The sequence below is a fragment of the Mustela nivalis genome (assembly GCF_964662115.1).
Source record: "Mustela nivalis genome assembly, chromosome: 6".
Lineage (NCBI taxonomy): Eukaryota > Metazoa > Chordata > Mammalia > Carnivora > Mustelidae > Mustela > Mustela nivalis.
Genome location: NC_139025.1, coordinates 75,491,890 through 75,510,149, shown reverse-complemented (window position 1 = coordinate 75,510,149; position 18,260 = coordinate 75,491,890). Strand labels below are relative to the sequence as shown.

Genomic DNA, 18,260 nt, shown 5'->3' with positions numbered 1-18,260 from the left:
AATGAGCACATCAATGTAATACATTCTGAATAAATAATGACATCAACAACAGCCACTTTGTCTAATCCTATCCCTAAATGTCAAACATTTTGTCATATTTCTACATGACTTGCCAGTGTCTGCTACTTGTGCAGGTGAATCTGTATATATTTGCACATAATCCAGTTAAAACTGATCTGACTGAATTGTAAACAGAGTTGATAAAAGAGAAGCTTATTGTTGTAGTGCCTAATGAGAATATCGCTTATATATTAAAGAACACAGTATGTAGCAGCAATTTAAAATGCTCAGTAAACTACAGTACAAATGCACTTCTATGCTATATGGCAAACCAATATTCTCTTAAGATCTCTATAGCATAGGGACACATAGAAGGAAGTTACTTGACAAGTACTTTACATATTGCCAGTTTATTTCTTTGATCAACTTTGACAACATCAACATAACTGATTCCTGAACTGATATGATATGTACTCAATGGCAATTTTTCTTTCAATTCTTCTGGTCCGCGCCGGGGAGGCTCCTTGTGGGTGCTTTCCTAACAACACTCATACCTGGAATTTACATGTTTACCGTACCACTCAGATGCAGTGCTAAGGACTAAAGCAAATCCCCCCTCCTTCTGTCATTCACCTGCATGTACCCCGGGATACCTAACTGGTCCAGGCTGAGTGTTGCTATTAAGGTAACACGGCACAAAGAAGCCTATCGTTCATCCCCAGGTGATGAAAGTGTTCAGGGAGATTTCCAGTTAATAACTTCTCATTGGAAAGATAAGTAGTGCTGTCTCTTTAAAAATGTCTGTTCAGTAGCTCACTGGAAATAATGGGTTCTTACTGTCCCTGTTTGCCTTGGCATCGCGTCACTTTCAGACCCGTGATATGAATCCCAGGCCCAGGCTGGCTGGAATCTGGATGGTTTCCAGGGCGAGGGAGGATGGGTTGAAAGGAAAGGTGACAGGAAAGATGTGTTTAGCATCCATGAGCAGCTGAGGCGAGTCTTTCCTGTCTCGTAAACGCATCTGAGATAAAAAAAAAAACAACAACAAACAGCGCGTCAGTTCTTTGTAAAGATTTCTCCCCCACCAAAAATATACCAAGAAGTCCTCAACTAATATAGAATGTTTTTAAAACACTTCCTTTCTCTAATAAGCTGTTATCAAAAAGGTAATACACTGTTAAAATGAGATAACACAATAATAAAACACATTTTCTCTCAATAAACTGTAAAATTTTCATTCAGAAAACTGAAAAAGAAAGCTTGGGAGATCTTACCTGTATAGTACGAATAAACGATACAGAGACTCTTTCTTCAAACTCATTAACTGGAGTATACAAATTCAACACTTTGACAATCTGTGAGAATGAAATGATCAAAGTTTTTAGCATATTATCAAACACACACTGGGTACTTATAACCTGGAAAAGTAAAAGAATCTATGAATAAGTCTGTAATTCTGCTCAGGGCTGGGTTAAGGGGAGAGAGAGAGCTGGTCTAAAAGCATATTTAACTTTACTATGTGAATTTTTTAAATAAGAATGTATTAATGTAATATTTGTATATTTTAAGAAGCAATATAAATTTGGAAAAACAACCAAGTACACAAAAGAACACAACATGAAAAGGAAAAGGGTCCTGCTTAATCTTCTCAGTTTACCCAAGTGGCAACCGTTACTAGTGTCCCTTGTTTCTATCCAGCTGCTTTCTATACAGAGTGTACATATAATGTAGGTAAGATGCCTACATTATGAGACACAAAAAGAACATTAAGAAAGTGCAGGAGCCAACACAGAAATAACTGGCAAAAGAAAAATGGGCTCATTTTATGCCTTTGTCTTGTCTTGTGCTGTTGCCACTGTCCTCAAATGCCTTGTCCAACACATGTGAAGCCAGCTCAGAGATGAGAGCAATGGCTGGGGGGCTTCTCACTTCCCTAAGTGTCACCCTTGCTGACTGCTACAGTGTCTCTCAGCAGGGGGAGGCGCTTCACCTGGGCAGTAGTTAGAGCACTGCACATGGAACAAATGGCTTCTGCATCGTCATCTGTCTTCTTTTTCACTTGCAAGAGCTGAGCAGCCTGAATGAGCGGTTCCAGGGTTTCCTTAGCCCCGCTATTCATCAGGTTCTTGTCGCGCAGCCATTCTTCCAGCTGACTGACATTGTACCTATGCCAAAAAGAGAGAGAGGGAGAGAATGCAAATTTACTGAATGTTGTCATAAATGTCTTAATTTTTTATGTACAGCTTTGTCAGGAATCTCAGTGAAAATGACAGGCAGTATTTTTGTTCAATTTTCTTAAATCTTACCAGCTGTGCTTAAAATTTTATTATAGCCATGAGGTTTATAATCATAATTATATAAGAGTAAATGACTAGAGGATATAATTAACTTCAATGGAAGGTAGAAATGGAGCCTTACGGCAAAAATTATGAAATTAAACTTGCTGAAAATCAAAATAGAACATCCCACATTGCCGTGTCCTTATTAAACAGCTGACCAAAAAAGGCTTTCTAGCTTCTTTTACAAGTCAGAGGAGAGAAATGATAACCTTTGAGTACCGTTTCCTCCTTCAGTCAAATTCCAGGGTAGTCACAAAAAACAAGATGTTCCCACATAGAACTTGTGCCACAGCCCTCTTTAGGGAAGAGCCTGGGTGACAGAGTAGTAGCCTACAGAAGCCCAGGGATAGAAGAAAAGGTAAGTGCGGGCACGGGGGGAGCATGGAAGAGACAGAGACCCCAGATGTGGCAAGAGATGTAGAAATCACACAGATGCTGAGGTTTCAAGAAGTGGTCAACCAGGTGACAGTAGTTCTCATGCTAAAATGCTACATGGACACACGATCAGAACTTTGCGGTCAGGCAAATAGGAGGCAGTATGATATTACGACAGCGCCTCACTGTATGGAGAAATACATAAACAAAGCTTATAAAGACAAGTAAATTCTACAACCTGAATGAAGGCAATATCTTTTTAATGTTAACTCAAATGGATGTGTGTCAGAATGGAAAATTTGAAAAGAATGCCAAGGTTTCCTGAGATTAACTAAAAACTTATGTAGGAGAGATCCTATTTTCCTCTCTTGGTGACTATTCTGTTTTGGGTTTTTTTTTTTTTTTAGATTTTATTTATTTATTTGACAGACAGAGATCACAAGTAGGCAGAAAGGCAGGCAGAGAGAGAGAGGGAAGCAGGCTCCCTGCGGAGAAGAGAGCCCGATGTGGGACTCGATCCCAGGACCCTGAGATCATGACCTGAGCCGAAGGCAGCGGCTTAACCCACTGAGCCACCCAGGCGCCCGGTGACTATTCTGTTTTAAACAAATGATTTGCTGGGGCCCCTGATTGGCTCAGTCAGTTAAGCATTTGTCTTTGGCTCAGGTCATGATCCCAGGATCCTAGGATCAAGCCCCAAGTTGGGCACCCTGCTCAGCAGGGAGCCTGCTTCTCTCTCTGCTGCTCCCCTACTCATACTCTATCTCTCACTAGCTCTCAAATAAATAAATAAAATCTTCAAAAAAAAATTATTTGCAAAAAAATCAATTCTATTATGATAATGGCTTATGCTGAGGGGTAGCTGGTCATAAAGCTGAGTTCACACTTTCTTAAAAGACAGAGGGGCACATTTCCAGTTAGAGATCTATTAGACATGCTCTTGCTGCCATGGTACAAAAAGGTATTTTGTCAAAATAAATTTCTAAGAGAAATCAAACATTAGAAATCTTCTTTATAAAAAATTTGGTATTTTCTTATGTACAATTAAAACAGACACAAAAGATGAGGAAGCAGCTATCTCAACTCAAAGTATTTTTTATCATCTCTCCATTCCCTCTAACAAGTCAGTGTCCTGGGGGAGCAGGGTTCCCCAGTAGTGGAGGGGAGGACCTGCTGAAAGGCACAGTCTGAAGCAGTCACTCACGAAAGTGGAGCCAGCCAGGCCAGAGAAAACAGCTCCTTGTGTGTCGTCCCTGGCTGCATAGCTGGTGGCAGCAGACCCCGCACCCTGTCTGGACACAGGGCAGGAACCGGCCTCCGCTCACCTGATCTGCATGCCTTTACTCCAGGAGCACATGTCCTTGCGCAGCAGGAGGTTGTTCAGGGTGACGGCCCCCACGATGTAGAACATTTGCTTGACCACCTGCTTGATCAGTTCAGGGTCCATGCCGTGCTGACACAGGACTGAGTGGAAGGAGTTGAGCTGCCGGAGGATGGAGTCCAGCGTGTAGGTGCCCTCATCCGCGATGCTGGAGGTTCGCTTTCTTAGCCCTGTGGGCTTCACCCCAGACACGCCCTGAATGGTTTCATGCTCCAGCATGCCGGAGACTGCAGGAGGAGTTCAAGTGTTAGAGGACGCCTGGTCCATGTGCACACACACCGGCTCATACAGGCACGCACACACTCTCACACATTCAATTTAGGAAAATGAGTATCAAGAGAGGGGATAAGAACTTTCAAAAAAAGGGCTTCCAGATTTTAAACTTTAATGAAGGAGTAATTCTTTTTTTTTTTTTTAAAGATTTTATTTATCTATTGGACAGACAGTAGTAGTAGAAACAAGTAGGCAGAGAAGCAGGCAGAGAGAGAGGAAGGGAAGCAGGCTCCCTGCTGAGCAGAGAGCCCGATGCGGGGCTCGATCCCAGGACCCTGGGATCATGACCTGAGCCGAAGGCAGAGGCTTTAACCCACTGAGCCACCCAGGCGCCCCTGAAGGAATAATTCTTAAATGCAAAAATTTACCCATGAAATTAAGAAATCTTTTTTTTTTTTTTAAGATTTTATTCATCCATTTGACAGAGATCACAAGTAGGCAGAGAGGCAGGCAGAGAGTGAGGAGGAAGCAGGCTCCCCACTGAGCAGAGAGCCCGATGCGGGGCTTGATCCCAGGACCCTGAGATCATGACCTGAGCTGAAAGCAGAGGCTTTAACCCACTGAGCCACCCAGGCGCCCCGGAAATTAAGAAATCTTAATGGCGCATTTTCTAAAATACAAAGCAGCCCAGCTTGTATTAGCAAAAGATTGTGATTTTTTTTTTTTAAGATTTTATTTATTTGGGGCACCAGGGTGGCTCAGTTTTTAGGCAACTACCTTTGGCTCTGGTCATAATCCCAGGGTCCTGGGATCAAGCCCCACATTGCGCTTCCTGCTCAGCGGGAAGCCTGCTTCTCCCTCTCCCACCACACCCTTCTTGTGTTCCTTCTCTTGCTGTGTCTCACTCTGTCAAATAAACATAAAATCTTTTTAAAAATTTTATTTATTTATTTGATAGAGAGAAAGAGAGCCAGATAACACAAGCTGGGGGAATGGCAGAGAGAGAAGCAGGCTCCCCACTGAGCAAGGAGCCTGATGTGGGACTTGATCCGAGGCCCCTGGGATCATAACCTGAGCTGAAGGCAGATGCTTACTTAACCAATTGAGCCATCCAGGCGCTCCAAGCTTGTGATACCTTGGAAGAGTTTTTGAGAAAGACACAGAGATTAGAGAGAGGAGAAGAGATTCCCCAAGGAGGTCTGAGCCCCACAGGCAAACCAAGTAGCAAGGACAGCAGGAGCCTGGGCAGTGAAGAGAAGCTTTGGGAGCGCATGGTTGTGTGGGGCTGGAAAGATGGACCCTTCCTTGTCTGGAGCTTCCCGCAGTAGCAGAGAAGACTCGAGTTAGTGTCAGCCTCCCCTGACTTGGTCTTCTCAAATCTGGGTCATTGCTGCTCCCTCCACTGTGGCCTCACAGTGTTTGGCTTATGCCTCCTCTAGGATGGTTGTGGGAGGATCACCCCTGGCCTGGTAGCCCCTTGAGAGTAGGGCCACTCCTGGTTCATCTTTTTATATGTCTTATTCATTTTATAGCTCACAGTACTAACCAGTTTCCACAGAACCTCACACTGACACAAAACTTTGGTGGTTGCTATCAGATCCCTGGGAGATGGGCATGGTGGCTTAAAGTGGGACATCTCAGAGGTAAGCTTCCTGTTTAGCCAAAAAAAAAAATAGGCAAAAGTAGAAGAAACACTGGCTGAAATTGACCTTCTGTGCATCTGTGTCGCCTTTTACATTTGAGCTAACTGACACTGCTATGAATACACAACTGTCAGGGGACAACTGAAGAACTCACCCCAGATGTCACTTCCTGAGGGACTCACTGCCATCTCCCATGGCTTCCTCAGCCTTTCATGTTTCTGCTTGGTTAACTGTGGGTGTGCGATGGAAGACAGAATACTAAGGGCAATGACGAGGTTGTAGAAATGTGGAAAACATGTGTGGGAAAAGAAAGGGTAGCTGGGAGTGGTCTTAAAAAGCTGCTGATAGGGACGCATGGGTGGCTCAGTTGGTTGGACAACTGCCTTCGGCTCGGGTCATGATCTCGGAGTCCTGGGATCGAGTCCCGCATTGGGCTCCCGGCTCCACGGGGAGTCTGCTTCTCTCTCTGCCCTTCTCCTCACTCATGCTCTCTCTCCCTGTCTCTCTCTCAAATAAATAAATAAAAATCTTTAAAAAAATAATAAAGAAAAGCTGCTGATAGGGGTGCCTGGGTGGCTTAGTCAGTTAAGTGTCTGCCTTCGACTCAGGTCATGATCCTAGGGTCCTGGGATCGAGTCCCCGCATGGGGCTCCATGCTCATTGGGGAGCTTGTGTTCTCTCACTCTGTCTCCCTCTCACCGTTAAATAAGTGAAATATTAAAAAAAAAAAAAAAAAGCTGCTGATAATTTGCCCAAAGATAAGAGTTTGATAACTTAAAACAAATTTAATTCAGTTCATTCAAAATTAACAGCCTGCAACTTATATATGCCTCCTAATTTCTACTTCATATATGCTACACATTCCAAGGGAATGTATGTTTGTAGTACACCCAGACAGAGTAAACACATATAAAGAGAGGTACACTAGTTAAGTACACATATACAGAAACACCACTGTGCACACTCCAGTCACTTATCAGTGAGAGACCACTACTTTAAACAAAACTGCCTTTGACAATTCCACAGGGGCCTTGAGATTGAGCATCTGAGACCTATTCTTGTGGCCCGAGCCCTCTGACTGGAGCCTAATAGCCAAAGTGCAAACCCTCCCTGGCCTCCTGTGTTTTAAGTGGACCCCAAGGAGGCCCTGGGTTGCAGTTTCTTAGGCCAAAGTTTAAAGTGCTTTTGAAAAGTGGACAAGATATGTATATATCGCTGGGTCTAGAGCAGAGCCCAGTCTCAAGGGACAGGCACCACCCAGTGGGGAGATTGACTAGATCCTGTCGCCTCAGTCACGTGGAAGCAGTAATTTTGACATATCCCAGTTAGTCACAGCTGAGGTTCCAGCATGACTCAGCTAAGTTCAGGATTGAGTCTTACTGCTTTATGCTCTTTGTGTGAAGACAGGCCTCCAAACAAGTGTGGCTGCTAGGCCAGAGAGACCTCGACATCAACCCTGCCCTCGCCTTACCGATCATGGGCTGAAGGATATTCTCTAACACCCGCACGAGTTGCTGGTAGATCTGAATAGCCAAGTCACTTAGCACCTGCCGGTACTCTGCCAGGTCAAAATTGGTGAGGCAGTGTTCATTCTGGCGAGATGTGTTGTGTTTCATAAAGCCCTAGAATCAGAAAGCAAAGTTACTGACACCAATGAAAGAAAATGCCTCTTCTAACACCTCTGTTTGATCAGATTCCCCTGCTGTCGTCTCTCTGAAGAGTTTCCACCTGTTCCACTCTCGAAGGCCACAGAGTCATTCTCAAATGCTCTGTGTGTTTGTTTCCATCGTATTCTCCCGCCACTTATTAGCTTTTGAGTAATATCTACACTTGGCAAGCTAGAGGTTAACCCTTTCCAATAACCACGTCAGTGAAACAAAATGGGGGAACTTAATTAGAAAAAAATTAATGACTGTTTTTACTTATGATGCAACACATTTACTGCCAAACAATGAATTATCTAAAGTACTAACCTCTTAACTTCAGTTCTGTTAAACAGAGTCCTATTTGTAAATACTGCACCCGAAAAGCATACATAATCTTTTTAAAACAGACCAATTTCTACTGAGATCGGTGAATAAATAAAAAATTTCCCTTTATTATGTTTCATGGTAACCATATATGATTTCCAGTCCAAGCATAGAATGGAATTTTTTGGTGGTATTAGTTAAAATGGAAAACCAACTGTACAGGCATGTAATGTGTCAAACATTGCCTGCTTGATAAACTCCACCTGAAGTCGAGCCTCCCTACAGACTACCTGACAACTCAGTCTAGAAATGGGGACTGACAGGACAGCTGATGGCACCTCAGAGGAATTCTAGTCTATCTGTCCCACCTTCCCAGGGGCTGTATCTTACTGGTATTTATGTTTTCCATAATTTTCCAGGACAACCCTCTGCTCTAGCCTCTGGGTGCCCAGAAAATACTACTGGTCAGCTTCTCCACCTGCACTCCAGGCAAAAAATGGAAGGCATGGACAGCAGTGGGTAGGGGCACAGGCTGCAGAGGCTGACGGCTCCAGAGCCCCAGCTCTGCTCCTTCTGACTAAGAGGATCTGGGCAAGTTGATGAACATCACCAAACTTCAGTTTTCTTATCTGTAAAACTGGGTTGTAATTCCTACCTCACAGAGATGCTGTAAGAATTAAGTAACAAGAGTGTATAGAAGTGCTGTCTGATATATACTCAGTAGACCTTAATAAAGAATAATTATTAATATATCACATAGTTTTTAAGTCTATCAAACACCTGATGAACATATCACTGTAAATAAAAACAGAATGTTTTTGGATCAATCTAAAGAAATATGCTTCAGTTTGATCACCTTTTATGTACTATGGAAAGCCAAAATTGATGAATTTCTTTAAATTGTTTACTATTTCTCATATCAGTCCCTGAAAAGTCCACTTTCCGCATACTGACAAGAGGTTTCACTGCTCATAACAATTCATTAACTAATGCTCATTTTATTTCGGCTATGCTTTCTCATAATACAAACTCTCAGAGGAAGAAACTATGTTGCTCTCCAATTCACTGTTTCATAAACAATGAACATCAAACAAAGCTATGAGCTTCCAACCTACCTCTGAATGCAGGTTTCTAAATTAAAAACTGGGGGGCGCCTGGCTGGCTCAGTAGGTTAAGCATTTGCCTTCAGCTTGGGTCATGATCTCAAGGTCCTAGGATGGAGTCTTATGTTGGGCTCTCTGGTCAACAGGAAGACTGCTTTTCCCTCTTTCTCTGCCCCTTCCACTGCTCATGCTTTCTCTCTCTCACTTGCTCTCTTTCTCTCAAATAAATAAAATCTTTAAATTAACAAATGGTTAAATGTTCATGCTTTTAAGTTTTTCCTTAAAGAGGGTAGACGAAAGTACATCATGCGGGTTTTGTAATCAAGGTTTCCTCACCTCTTCCCCACTGTACTGCTTCAAACAGTGCAAAAATCGGCATGTGTTAGAGAGCCAGAAGGAGACAGTTTCGAAATCATCACCTCTTTTCTGAAAGAGAGAAAAAGGCTAAATTCACTTTTCCTTATGGAAATAGCAACCTGAAAGTAAGCAGACACCAGAAGGCCCACTTTTTTCAGTTACATGATAATTACAAAAATAAATCACATTGCAATTGTAAATCTTACATCATTGCTAGAAAATTTCAACCCTGTGTTTGTTGTTTGGTTGTTATTTTGCTCAGCATCTATTTTCTTGCCATTAGAAAAGGATGCCCACTTAGGTGATGTTAGTTTAGCAGTCCCTTTCAGCAGTTACATGGAGTTAAAAAATTCATCATACCACAGCTTACCCCAACTCACTTCCCTCAGGATCAGGGTATCAGAAAGGTCTGAAAGCACAAAGGGATGTCCCAGACTATGAAGTGCTGAAACCCAGACTAGGTTACAAATTTGGTCAACAATAAGATACAACTCCTGAGCAGAGACTGAGAAATGGGGTAGAGGGAGTCCTGTGCAGAATAGGAGAGAGGGGAAGCTGAATGGCTCTACAGCAGGACTAGGTCTAACAACCAGCTGCTAAATCAGAACAGGGAATTGATGCAAATACATTTCAGTTCAAAACTGGGACGGGAGACAAACTCACATCAATTTTGAATGGCATCAAAAGAGTGCTATATGTGAGTACGCACTCTTTTTAAATTTTTAAACAATTTGGTATAATAAATAGTCAAACTAGATAGATATCTTTATGCAATTAGGATAAGAGGGTGAAAATATGATTCGGTTTTGCTGTGTTTGTAAGAGCTGACTTAGAAATTAGTAAAACTTGCAGGCTAAATGCACTATAGCAACGATACACCAAAAATGAAGTGAGTTATAACAGAAGACATTCATCAATTCTTAAATGTTAAATCTTCAGAAGCTCCATGCTTCAGTAACAAGCTAACTCCATCCAAAACTGCCCAGGAGGGACGGGGAACCTGTGTTTGTCAAAGGCTCGCTCCCAGGGGCTGCAGGGAGGCTTGTGTTTCATGAGGACAGAGCTTCAGGTGGGAAAGAAGGAAAAGTTCTGGAGGTGGGCAGTGATAGCGGCTGCACAACAACGTGAACACACTTAATGCCACAGAACAGTGCACTGAAAAATGGCTAAGTGGTAAATTTTATATCTCGTATATTTTACCACAATTAAAACAAAACAGTGCATGAAAGACACCTTAGATGTGAGAGCATCCAGTGGCTATGTTAACTAGCCACTTATCTTAATTCTGAAGGTTCTCATCCAACTTCAGTTAGATAATCAGAAAGCAAAGTACTTGGAGCACAGTCTCTTAGCTCCTCACAGAAACACGTGAGTTAAAGTTAAGTATAATGTTCACTGTCTTTCTAGAGAGGCAAGAGGATTATGCAAGGTGACTCGGTGATTACTGAGTTAGGCAGGGCTTTCTGCTCTATTACATAATTCCGCTGCCTTTCCCAAGTCTTTCCTCTCTGCTTAGTATCTGTGTGTTGCTTCTCACGTGGAACCAGGCATTTCAGGGAACAAGGAAATTATAGGGTGAGCTGAAGAATAACAGGAAGAAAAGTTGGAAGAAATATTTTAATGTTTTATCAGAAATCTTCTTTATGAATGACCCATGTCGTATTGAACTTTTTTAAAACCATTTTAACTAGAGCATCATACTAGGACCACACTAAATATTTTTAATTTACTTGTAAGATCTCAAAACAGACTATTTCTGTTTATGAACACTTAATTTACTGTGCAACTTAATGTAATTACATTAAATTAATTTTGATTACTCATCAACCTGCGCTCCATTGTACATGAAGGCATATAGACATGTTGCAACAAAGACTGTTTCCTATAGTGGAAGTTACCAATGAAGACTGGAAAGTGTTCATATCGGGCAACTTATCCCCAATCGAAGGAAGGAAAAGACCTTGGTGCAGATTCTGTCGTCATTAATGTTCACTAGGAGAATTTTATTGAACATGAACTGACCTTTAATACTTTTTTGATGCTGTTAATAGTTGATGTTAGCAACGACCTTACTTTCTGATCATCATTCAGATAGTCAGCATGTCGGACACACATGAACAGGATATACGCTGGTAACCCTGGAATCAAGTTGACTGCCACACCACGTGGCTTCAGTTCTGAAAGGAAATGATGAAAAATAATCTTATATAACATTGAAAGTCTTCGTGAGGAATGCTTTGTGAGATATCAAAGCACAGTTCTCATGAAAGAATTCAATCATTCATGGTTAAGAGATCATATTTAAAAAGTATATTTTAATAGTTCATCAAGTAGAGAAATTGTTACGGGTGGGATATGCAAATCTTAGAACTTCCAAATTTGTATCTCTCGCCCTGGTTTCTCCCTTGAACTCCAGTTCCGTGTATCAACTGCCTTCTTGACACCTCTGCTTACACATGTCAAACGGAGTCCATCCCAAATGAAACCAATGGTTCCTGGTGGAACCTGACCTTCTGGGAGTTGTGCCCCTCTCAGGAAATAGGCTGTTCCAGACTTCCGGTTTCTTGGGTTATATGCTTTGTTAATATTTTGAATCCTTTGTTTTCTCACACCACACATCTAATCCAACAATAAATCCTGTTGGCTCTACCTATAAAACACACCCAGAAACTTACTTACTCTACTAGCTACCTTACAATAGGCCACCATCATCTTCTCTTGGGCTGTGGTGATGGCTTCCAGACTTGCCTCCCTGATTCATCCCCTGTTCTCCAGTAGTACCTTTTTCACACAATGATCAGAGTAACTCTATACACAAATGCCACTCTTATTCTGAAAATCTTCCAAGTAGCTTCTCTTCTCAGTCATTTATAAAATAAAAAATCTTCACTATGATCTGTGTGGTCTGGCCCTGTTCCCCTTCCCCACCTCACTGTGCTCTAGTAACATTTCTCCCTCTCATCCTAATTGCAAGAAGACATTCATCTAATTGAATTCAACATGAGTCTTCTTGCTGTTGGTTGAACATGTCAGACATGCTCCCACCCCAGGGCCTATGTACTTACTGTTTTCTGCCTGAAACGTTCTTTCCTCAGATATCAGTATGACTTGTTTCCTTACTTCCTTTGATCTCTGTCCAAAGATTACCTTATGGAAGAGAACTTTCCTGACAACTTCATATAAACTAGTATACTTGCCTGTACTCTTTATCATTTGACCCCATAATATATATATATCTATATATATAGATATATATATACATATTTTCTCTATTCTCCCCAAGTCCCCAATGTAAGACCTTTGAGAATAGGGATTATGAAACTTTATTCATTACCCAGTACCTAGAAAATGCTTAGCATTTGGTACAAGCTCACTAAATGTTTATTGAATTAATGAATCTTTGTTAACTCTATGCTTAAAAACCACTGGCTTCTTAACATTTTTACTAAATGAAGATCATGTTAAAACTTCAGTGCCTTTGTACCTATGTATAATACTGAGCTTAATGCCATGAACCCTGGGAACATTAAATCAGGCATAACTGCCAATCACATTGCTGTCAGCCCACACCTGCCAGGAGGAATGCTATGCAAAGGCTGAACAGAGAGGTTTTCCCCTTTTTTAGTTCACAGCTTTTAGGCTGTGTGCACTCTTAACTCCCACTTTCCCTTAAAGAGTCTTCTGGCAGAATCAACAAGCTTATATCCCACCTTAAGCCAAAACTGCTCTAAAATGCTTCTTCCATGTCCATTTCATTAGCCCAGTCTTCTCCTTCCATGGCTGGAATCTTTCCCTTAATTCTTTTGTTTCTTTCCTATTACCAAAATGCTGTACTTAATATAGTTAGTTGTGAAAGGAAGCAAGGAAAAAAATGAAACTCAGGAAGTTAAATGGCCCAGAACTGTGGCGTTCAACTGTGGCTACACTTTAGAATCCTCTGACAGACTTTTCTTTTTTATATTGTGTTATGTTAGTCACCATAAAATACACCATTAGTTTTTGATGCAGTGTTCCAAGATAAAAAAAATATATGTGGGGATACCTGGGTGGCTCAGTTGTTAAGTGTTTGCCTTCAGCTCAGGTCATCAACTCAGGGTCCTGGGATTGAGCCCTGCATTGGGTTCCCTGCTCAACGTGAAGCCTGCTTCTCCCTCTCTCACTCCCCCTGCTTGTGTTCCCTTGTGTTCGTGTGTGTGTGTTTTGTTTGTTTTTTTGTTTTGACGTGGCCAGGCTCTTCCCTCTAGAGATTCTGAGGTAACGAGTCTATGATAGGGATGATACATGAATACTTCTTAAAAGCTTCTCCAGATATTCTAATCTGTAGCCAGAGCTAAGAAGGCCTGGACTCAAAGGATCTTAAAGGTAGATCCTAGGCAAGTCTCCCTGAAGTTTGACTGATAATGCATGACACGGTCAGGATGTTACTCCAACAGGATAATGCACAGTCTGCAATGATGATGTAATTAACCAATGTTGAATATTTAAAAAATTAGTGACTAGTCTTTTCCATTAATGACACATGTACCAGAAAGACATTCTATCCCATGCAGAAAATACTTGCCCAAAATCAGGTTCTTAACAAGCTTTTGTTCATCCTCCTTCTTGTATTCCAGCATTCCTTGGAAATCCTTTTCTTTCCTGGGAATGTTGACTGGACGGATGGGTTCATCAATGATCTGTCCTGGTGATATGTTCTCCATCTGGCCCACTTAATGAGAAACAAAAAGAAGAAAATGTTTTCCAGGCAGAAAAGATACAAGGATTCTACATTCCAGGAATTTTAAATGAATTCTTTAACAACAGATCTTGCCATATTTGCCACTTAATTATTTTCTCTTTAAATATTCTTTTCTGCTAAAATTAGGTGGGTAGATGGCAAAATTATATGGTAATGTCACTCCAACAGCCACTAGTACTTGGTTATTATCAACATCAAAGAACCTTACTTGATTCAAAAACTTTTTTTTTTTGTAATAAAGTTTACTTTGTAATAAGATTAAATGTCCCAAAGTAAGCAGTTTAACTTTTTAGTTAACTCATCAGTACCATCATAATGGTTAAAGATATTAAGACTTTAAGTCAAAGAAGGGTGAAAAAACCTAGTATTCTACAAAGAGGCAGCAAGAGCATCAAAGATTCCCTCTCACATTTAGCTCTATGAATCCAGTCATTAAAGAAAAATAACATTTACTTCAAATGCATCATTGCAATCAGTTCAAACCACATTAAGAGAGCTGGCAGAATGGTATTTCTTTGCACTAGTTGATGTGAACTGCATCATTTTTCACAGAAGCCTCATGAGGCAAAAACCTAGCTTTCCTCTGCTACCCTTATTCCCAAAGAAATCTCGAACAGATAAAACACTTCTGTTTAATATGATTCCCTAAATATTATTCTGTTTTTTGCTTGTTTGTTTTTAGTCAAATGCTACACATCTTACCATGAAGTTGTAACCATTAAAGTACAACCACTGGTTAATGGCCCTTTCAGATGATAAAAATGGTCACTAAGTTAATGGTAAGTGCTAGAGAAGAGTTATGCTAAGGAGTAAAAGAAAAAGGTCTCAAATTTCATTGCAAAATTGAGAAGTAAATGGGAACTGCAAGGGGAGGGAAAGGACACAGTCATTTTGGTGTTTGTGGAAATATATGCTAATAAGCAGGGTTTTTTATTTTTTCATCTGTAGGGAGGGGCAGTTAAGAAATCTATTTAGCGATAGACTGAGTTGAATCTGTTATCAAACAAACAATGCAGATCAGAAGCATTAGAATGTTTAACTCCTTGCTGATTCTCCAAGGTATCAGTAGTACTTCCCGTCACTCTGGGCGATTGCCTGTGTTAGTTGTGGGAAGCCAGTTCCACAGAACAAGGTTATCACGGAGAACACCAATACCTGCCAGTGTTCTTGCTTATGTGGCCGAGAGACAGCCTAGTGACACACTCGTCCACCTCAGGCTGCAGCATCACACACCAGGATTATCAGCGCAGAATATCACCACCATCCGTCAACAGTATTATCTAAAGAGTGACCATATTGTGACTGGACAAGTCAGGGCTGTGGCATCTAGTGCTTCGTGTGCATGGTAAAATGTACGTCTCTATACAGGAGACAGGAGATTCAAGCCATTTAGTGTTATACTGATTACTTCTGGAGTCTGTTTATACATAACAGCATGGGGGTCTCAGAATCAGCCCATGGTGGCATCTGCCACTTGTCAAGTATAAGAGAGTAAAGTCTCTGCCCTCTGTGGTACTAGTTGTTTTGAGCCACAGAAACGATTCTATGAGGGGAAACAGATTCAATATATTACGTCGCATTTGGGCTCTATCTAACCCCAAGAGAATGTTTTAAGCCTACTGATTTCATCCACTGATAGTGAGAGATACCATTATTTTACAGAACACTAAAGAAGGAAAAACATTGCCAGTTAAACTGCAACTCGTCAATAGTCTTTGAAAGACACAACCTAATTTAAGATGTTAAAATGTAAAAATTGAGTACCTCAGAATTTATGAAATATGGTAAATATTTTTACTAGGAGATTTTCCTTATTAAAAGAAAGCTTCAGGGGCACCTGGGTGGCTCAGTGGATTAAGCCTCTGCCTTCAGCTCAGGTCATGATCTCAGGGTCCTGGGATCGAGTCCCACATTAGGCTCTCTGCTCGGCGGGGAGCCTGCTTCCCTCTCTCTCTCTGCCTGCCTCTGTCTACTTGTGAACTCCCTTTCTCTGTCAAATAAACAAATAAAATCTTTAAAATAAATAGATAAATAAGTAAATAAAAGAAAGCTTCACTTTATTTTTGCAAAAATCTCCAATCTAGATATTTTTGGTTCTGTACAAAAACGTCAGAGACAAAAATTGCCCTACTTTCATTAAAATTTTCTCTCACCTTTGAATTCTCCTCAGAGATGTGAGTCTTTACAAAAATTCATAAACAAAATATGGATGTCAGCTCAACACGACCTTGATTTTATGTAGCAAGCCATCTACTAATTAAAATAAAATGTCAACCTTCATGTATGCAGCATCAGGAAAATATAAGGCCTGAAAGAAAGAACCCAGGACCACATTCCAGTTTTCAAAGACTAGTAAGACCTTGGGGATCATTTGGTCCAATGCTACGTCTAATACATGTTTTCTTCTAGAAAGACCTGAAGCAATCCCTATTTTCATTTTCTGGATTCTTTATACTTGAGGGGAAAATATTCCTGAAATTTTTTGTCCTGGAAAAGGAAGGGAAATTGGACAACTTTTTAAAATTTATTTTTCCTCACTTTGGAACCAGAAAGTTCTTGATTCCAGGTTTAATAGAGATAGTAGACTAAATTTGTGTAAGTCAAGAGGTTATGTTGGAAACTATGACACAAAAGAGAGAAGCCAGTGATCCTTGAAGGCATGGGCTCTAGTTCCAGTTTGGCTACTTAAGAACTGAGACTTTGGCAGTCACTGATGGTTTCTGGGCCTCTGTTTTTTACTCCCACGAAATAATTAACTGATTTCTAGAATTCTTTTAGGTCTAAATTCCCTGACTCTTTGAAAGTTGAGATGCAACACCCACTCCTGGGTTAAAATATAGCACAAAGCAGATCAAATTTTGAAACACTCTCCATTTCACTTTATAACTTCTGCTAAAAATGATGTATGTTGGCGTTTTAAAAACAGGCTTCATTGGTTTCTTTTTTAAAAAAGTCTCCTTAAGTAAGGGTAGCCCATAGGAGGAGGCAAGAATCTTGCCATTTTAAACCAGAAGAATGTAAAGTATGTTATATTTAGAGAAAGATGCAAGAAAACTTTTAGTTCTTAAAAGGTACTTTTGTTGTGGAAAGTTCCCTGTTTTTTCTGTATAGTGGAGGATATAGAAATAGTAAGAGAAAATATTAGAAGAGCTTGTTTTTATTTTATTTATTTCATTTTATTTAAATATTTTATTTATTTGACAGAGAGAGCCCAAGCAGGCTCCCCCCTGAGCAAGGAGCCTGGTGCTGGGCTCCATCCCTGGACTTTGGGATCATGACCCAACAAAGGCAGACACCAAACAGACTGTGCCACCCAGGCGCCTCGAGCTTGTTACCTTTAGTCTCTAATTTGGAGGAGGAGGACTCAGCATGAGCCCAAGTCATATACATCTATTTCATTTTATTCTTTAGATACATATAATTTAACTTGAAATATAACTTTTCTTAAGAATATGGTGTCTTTTTGTTTAACCTATGAAGGGCCTTCTCAAATGCTACTTATAGGTTTGAGAACACAGCCGGCAGGGTAGTTTAACTAATGAGATAGATTTCTGATGGAAAATGGCTTAAATTGCTGACATTTTGAAATATTGTAACCTATCTCAATTAAAATATACATATTAAAGAAAGCTGAATAAAAACTTAAAATAATAAGTGGCTTTGCTAAATAAGCCAAATTTTACTAATATATTAGAAAAAATCATTAGAAGTTTAGGGACGCCTGGGTGGCTCAGTTGGTTAAGCGGCTGCCTTCAGCTCAGGTCATGATCCCAGCATCCTGGGATCGAGTCCCACATCGGACTCCTTGCTCTGCGGGGGGCCTGCTTCTCCCTCTGACTCTGCCTTCCACTCTGTCTGCCTGTGCTCGCTCTCGCTCGCTCTCTCTCTGACAAATAAAAAAAAAAAAAAGAAGAAGAAGTTTAAAAAATAATCTACTAATTAATATCCTTAAAATCAGATCGTTCAGGCTAATTATCTGTTGTCTAATTATCCTCTCATGACATAATTAAGAGCAGGGTTAAGAGCAGAAATGTTTTTCAAATAAAATTTTTTTTAAAGTTTTGTTCATAGACATTATAGTCCATGTGTGAGTGATTTGGAGGTTCAAAATTTTAGTGTAATATATGAGTCATGTAATATT

General features: G+C 40.6%; 1 protein-coding gene across 4 annotated transcripts in view; it reads right to left on the bottom strand.

The window, feature by feature from the left end:
* Positions 1-394: 394 nt before the first annotated feature.
* Positions 395-18,260, bottom strand: part of MYO5A (myosin VA) — a 193,863-nt gene continuing 175,997 nt past the window's right edge. For all 4 annotated transcript variants that reach the window (XM_082734712.1, XM_082734713.1, XM_082734714.1 and 1 more), the window contains 8 exons: positions 13,943-14,089; positions 11,404-11,558; positions 9,361-9,450; positions 7,423-7,573; positions 4,040-4,322; positions 1,991-2,165; positions 1,275-1,355; positions 395-1,021 (listed from right to left, as the gene is read on the bottom strand). In XM_082734712.1, the coding sequence (XP_082590838.1) occupies positions 869-1,021; positions 1,275-1,355; positions 1,991-2,165; positions 4,040-4,322; positions 7,423-7,573; positions 9,361-9,450; positions 11,404-11,558; positions 13,943-14,089 (1,235 nt within the window). In that variant the 3' untranslated portion in view covers positions 395-868. The remainder of the gene's footprint in view (positions 1,022-1,274; positions 1,356-1,990; positions 2,166-4,039; positions 4,323-7,422; positions 7,574-9,360; positions 9,451-11,403; positions 11,559-13,942; positions 14,090-18,260) is intronic.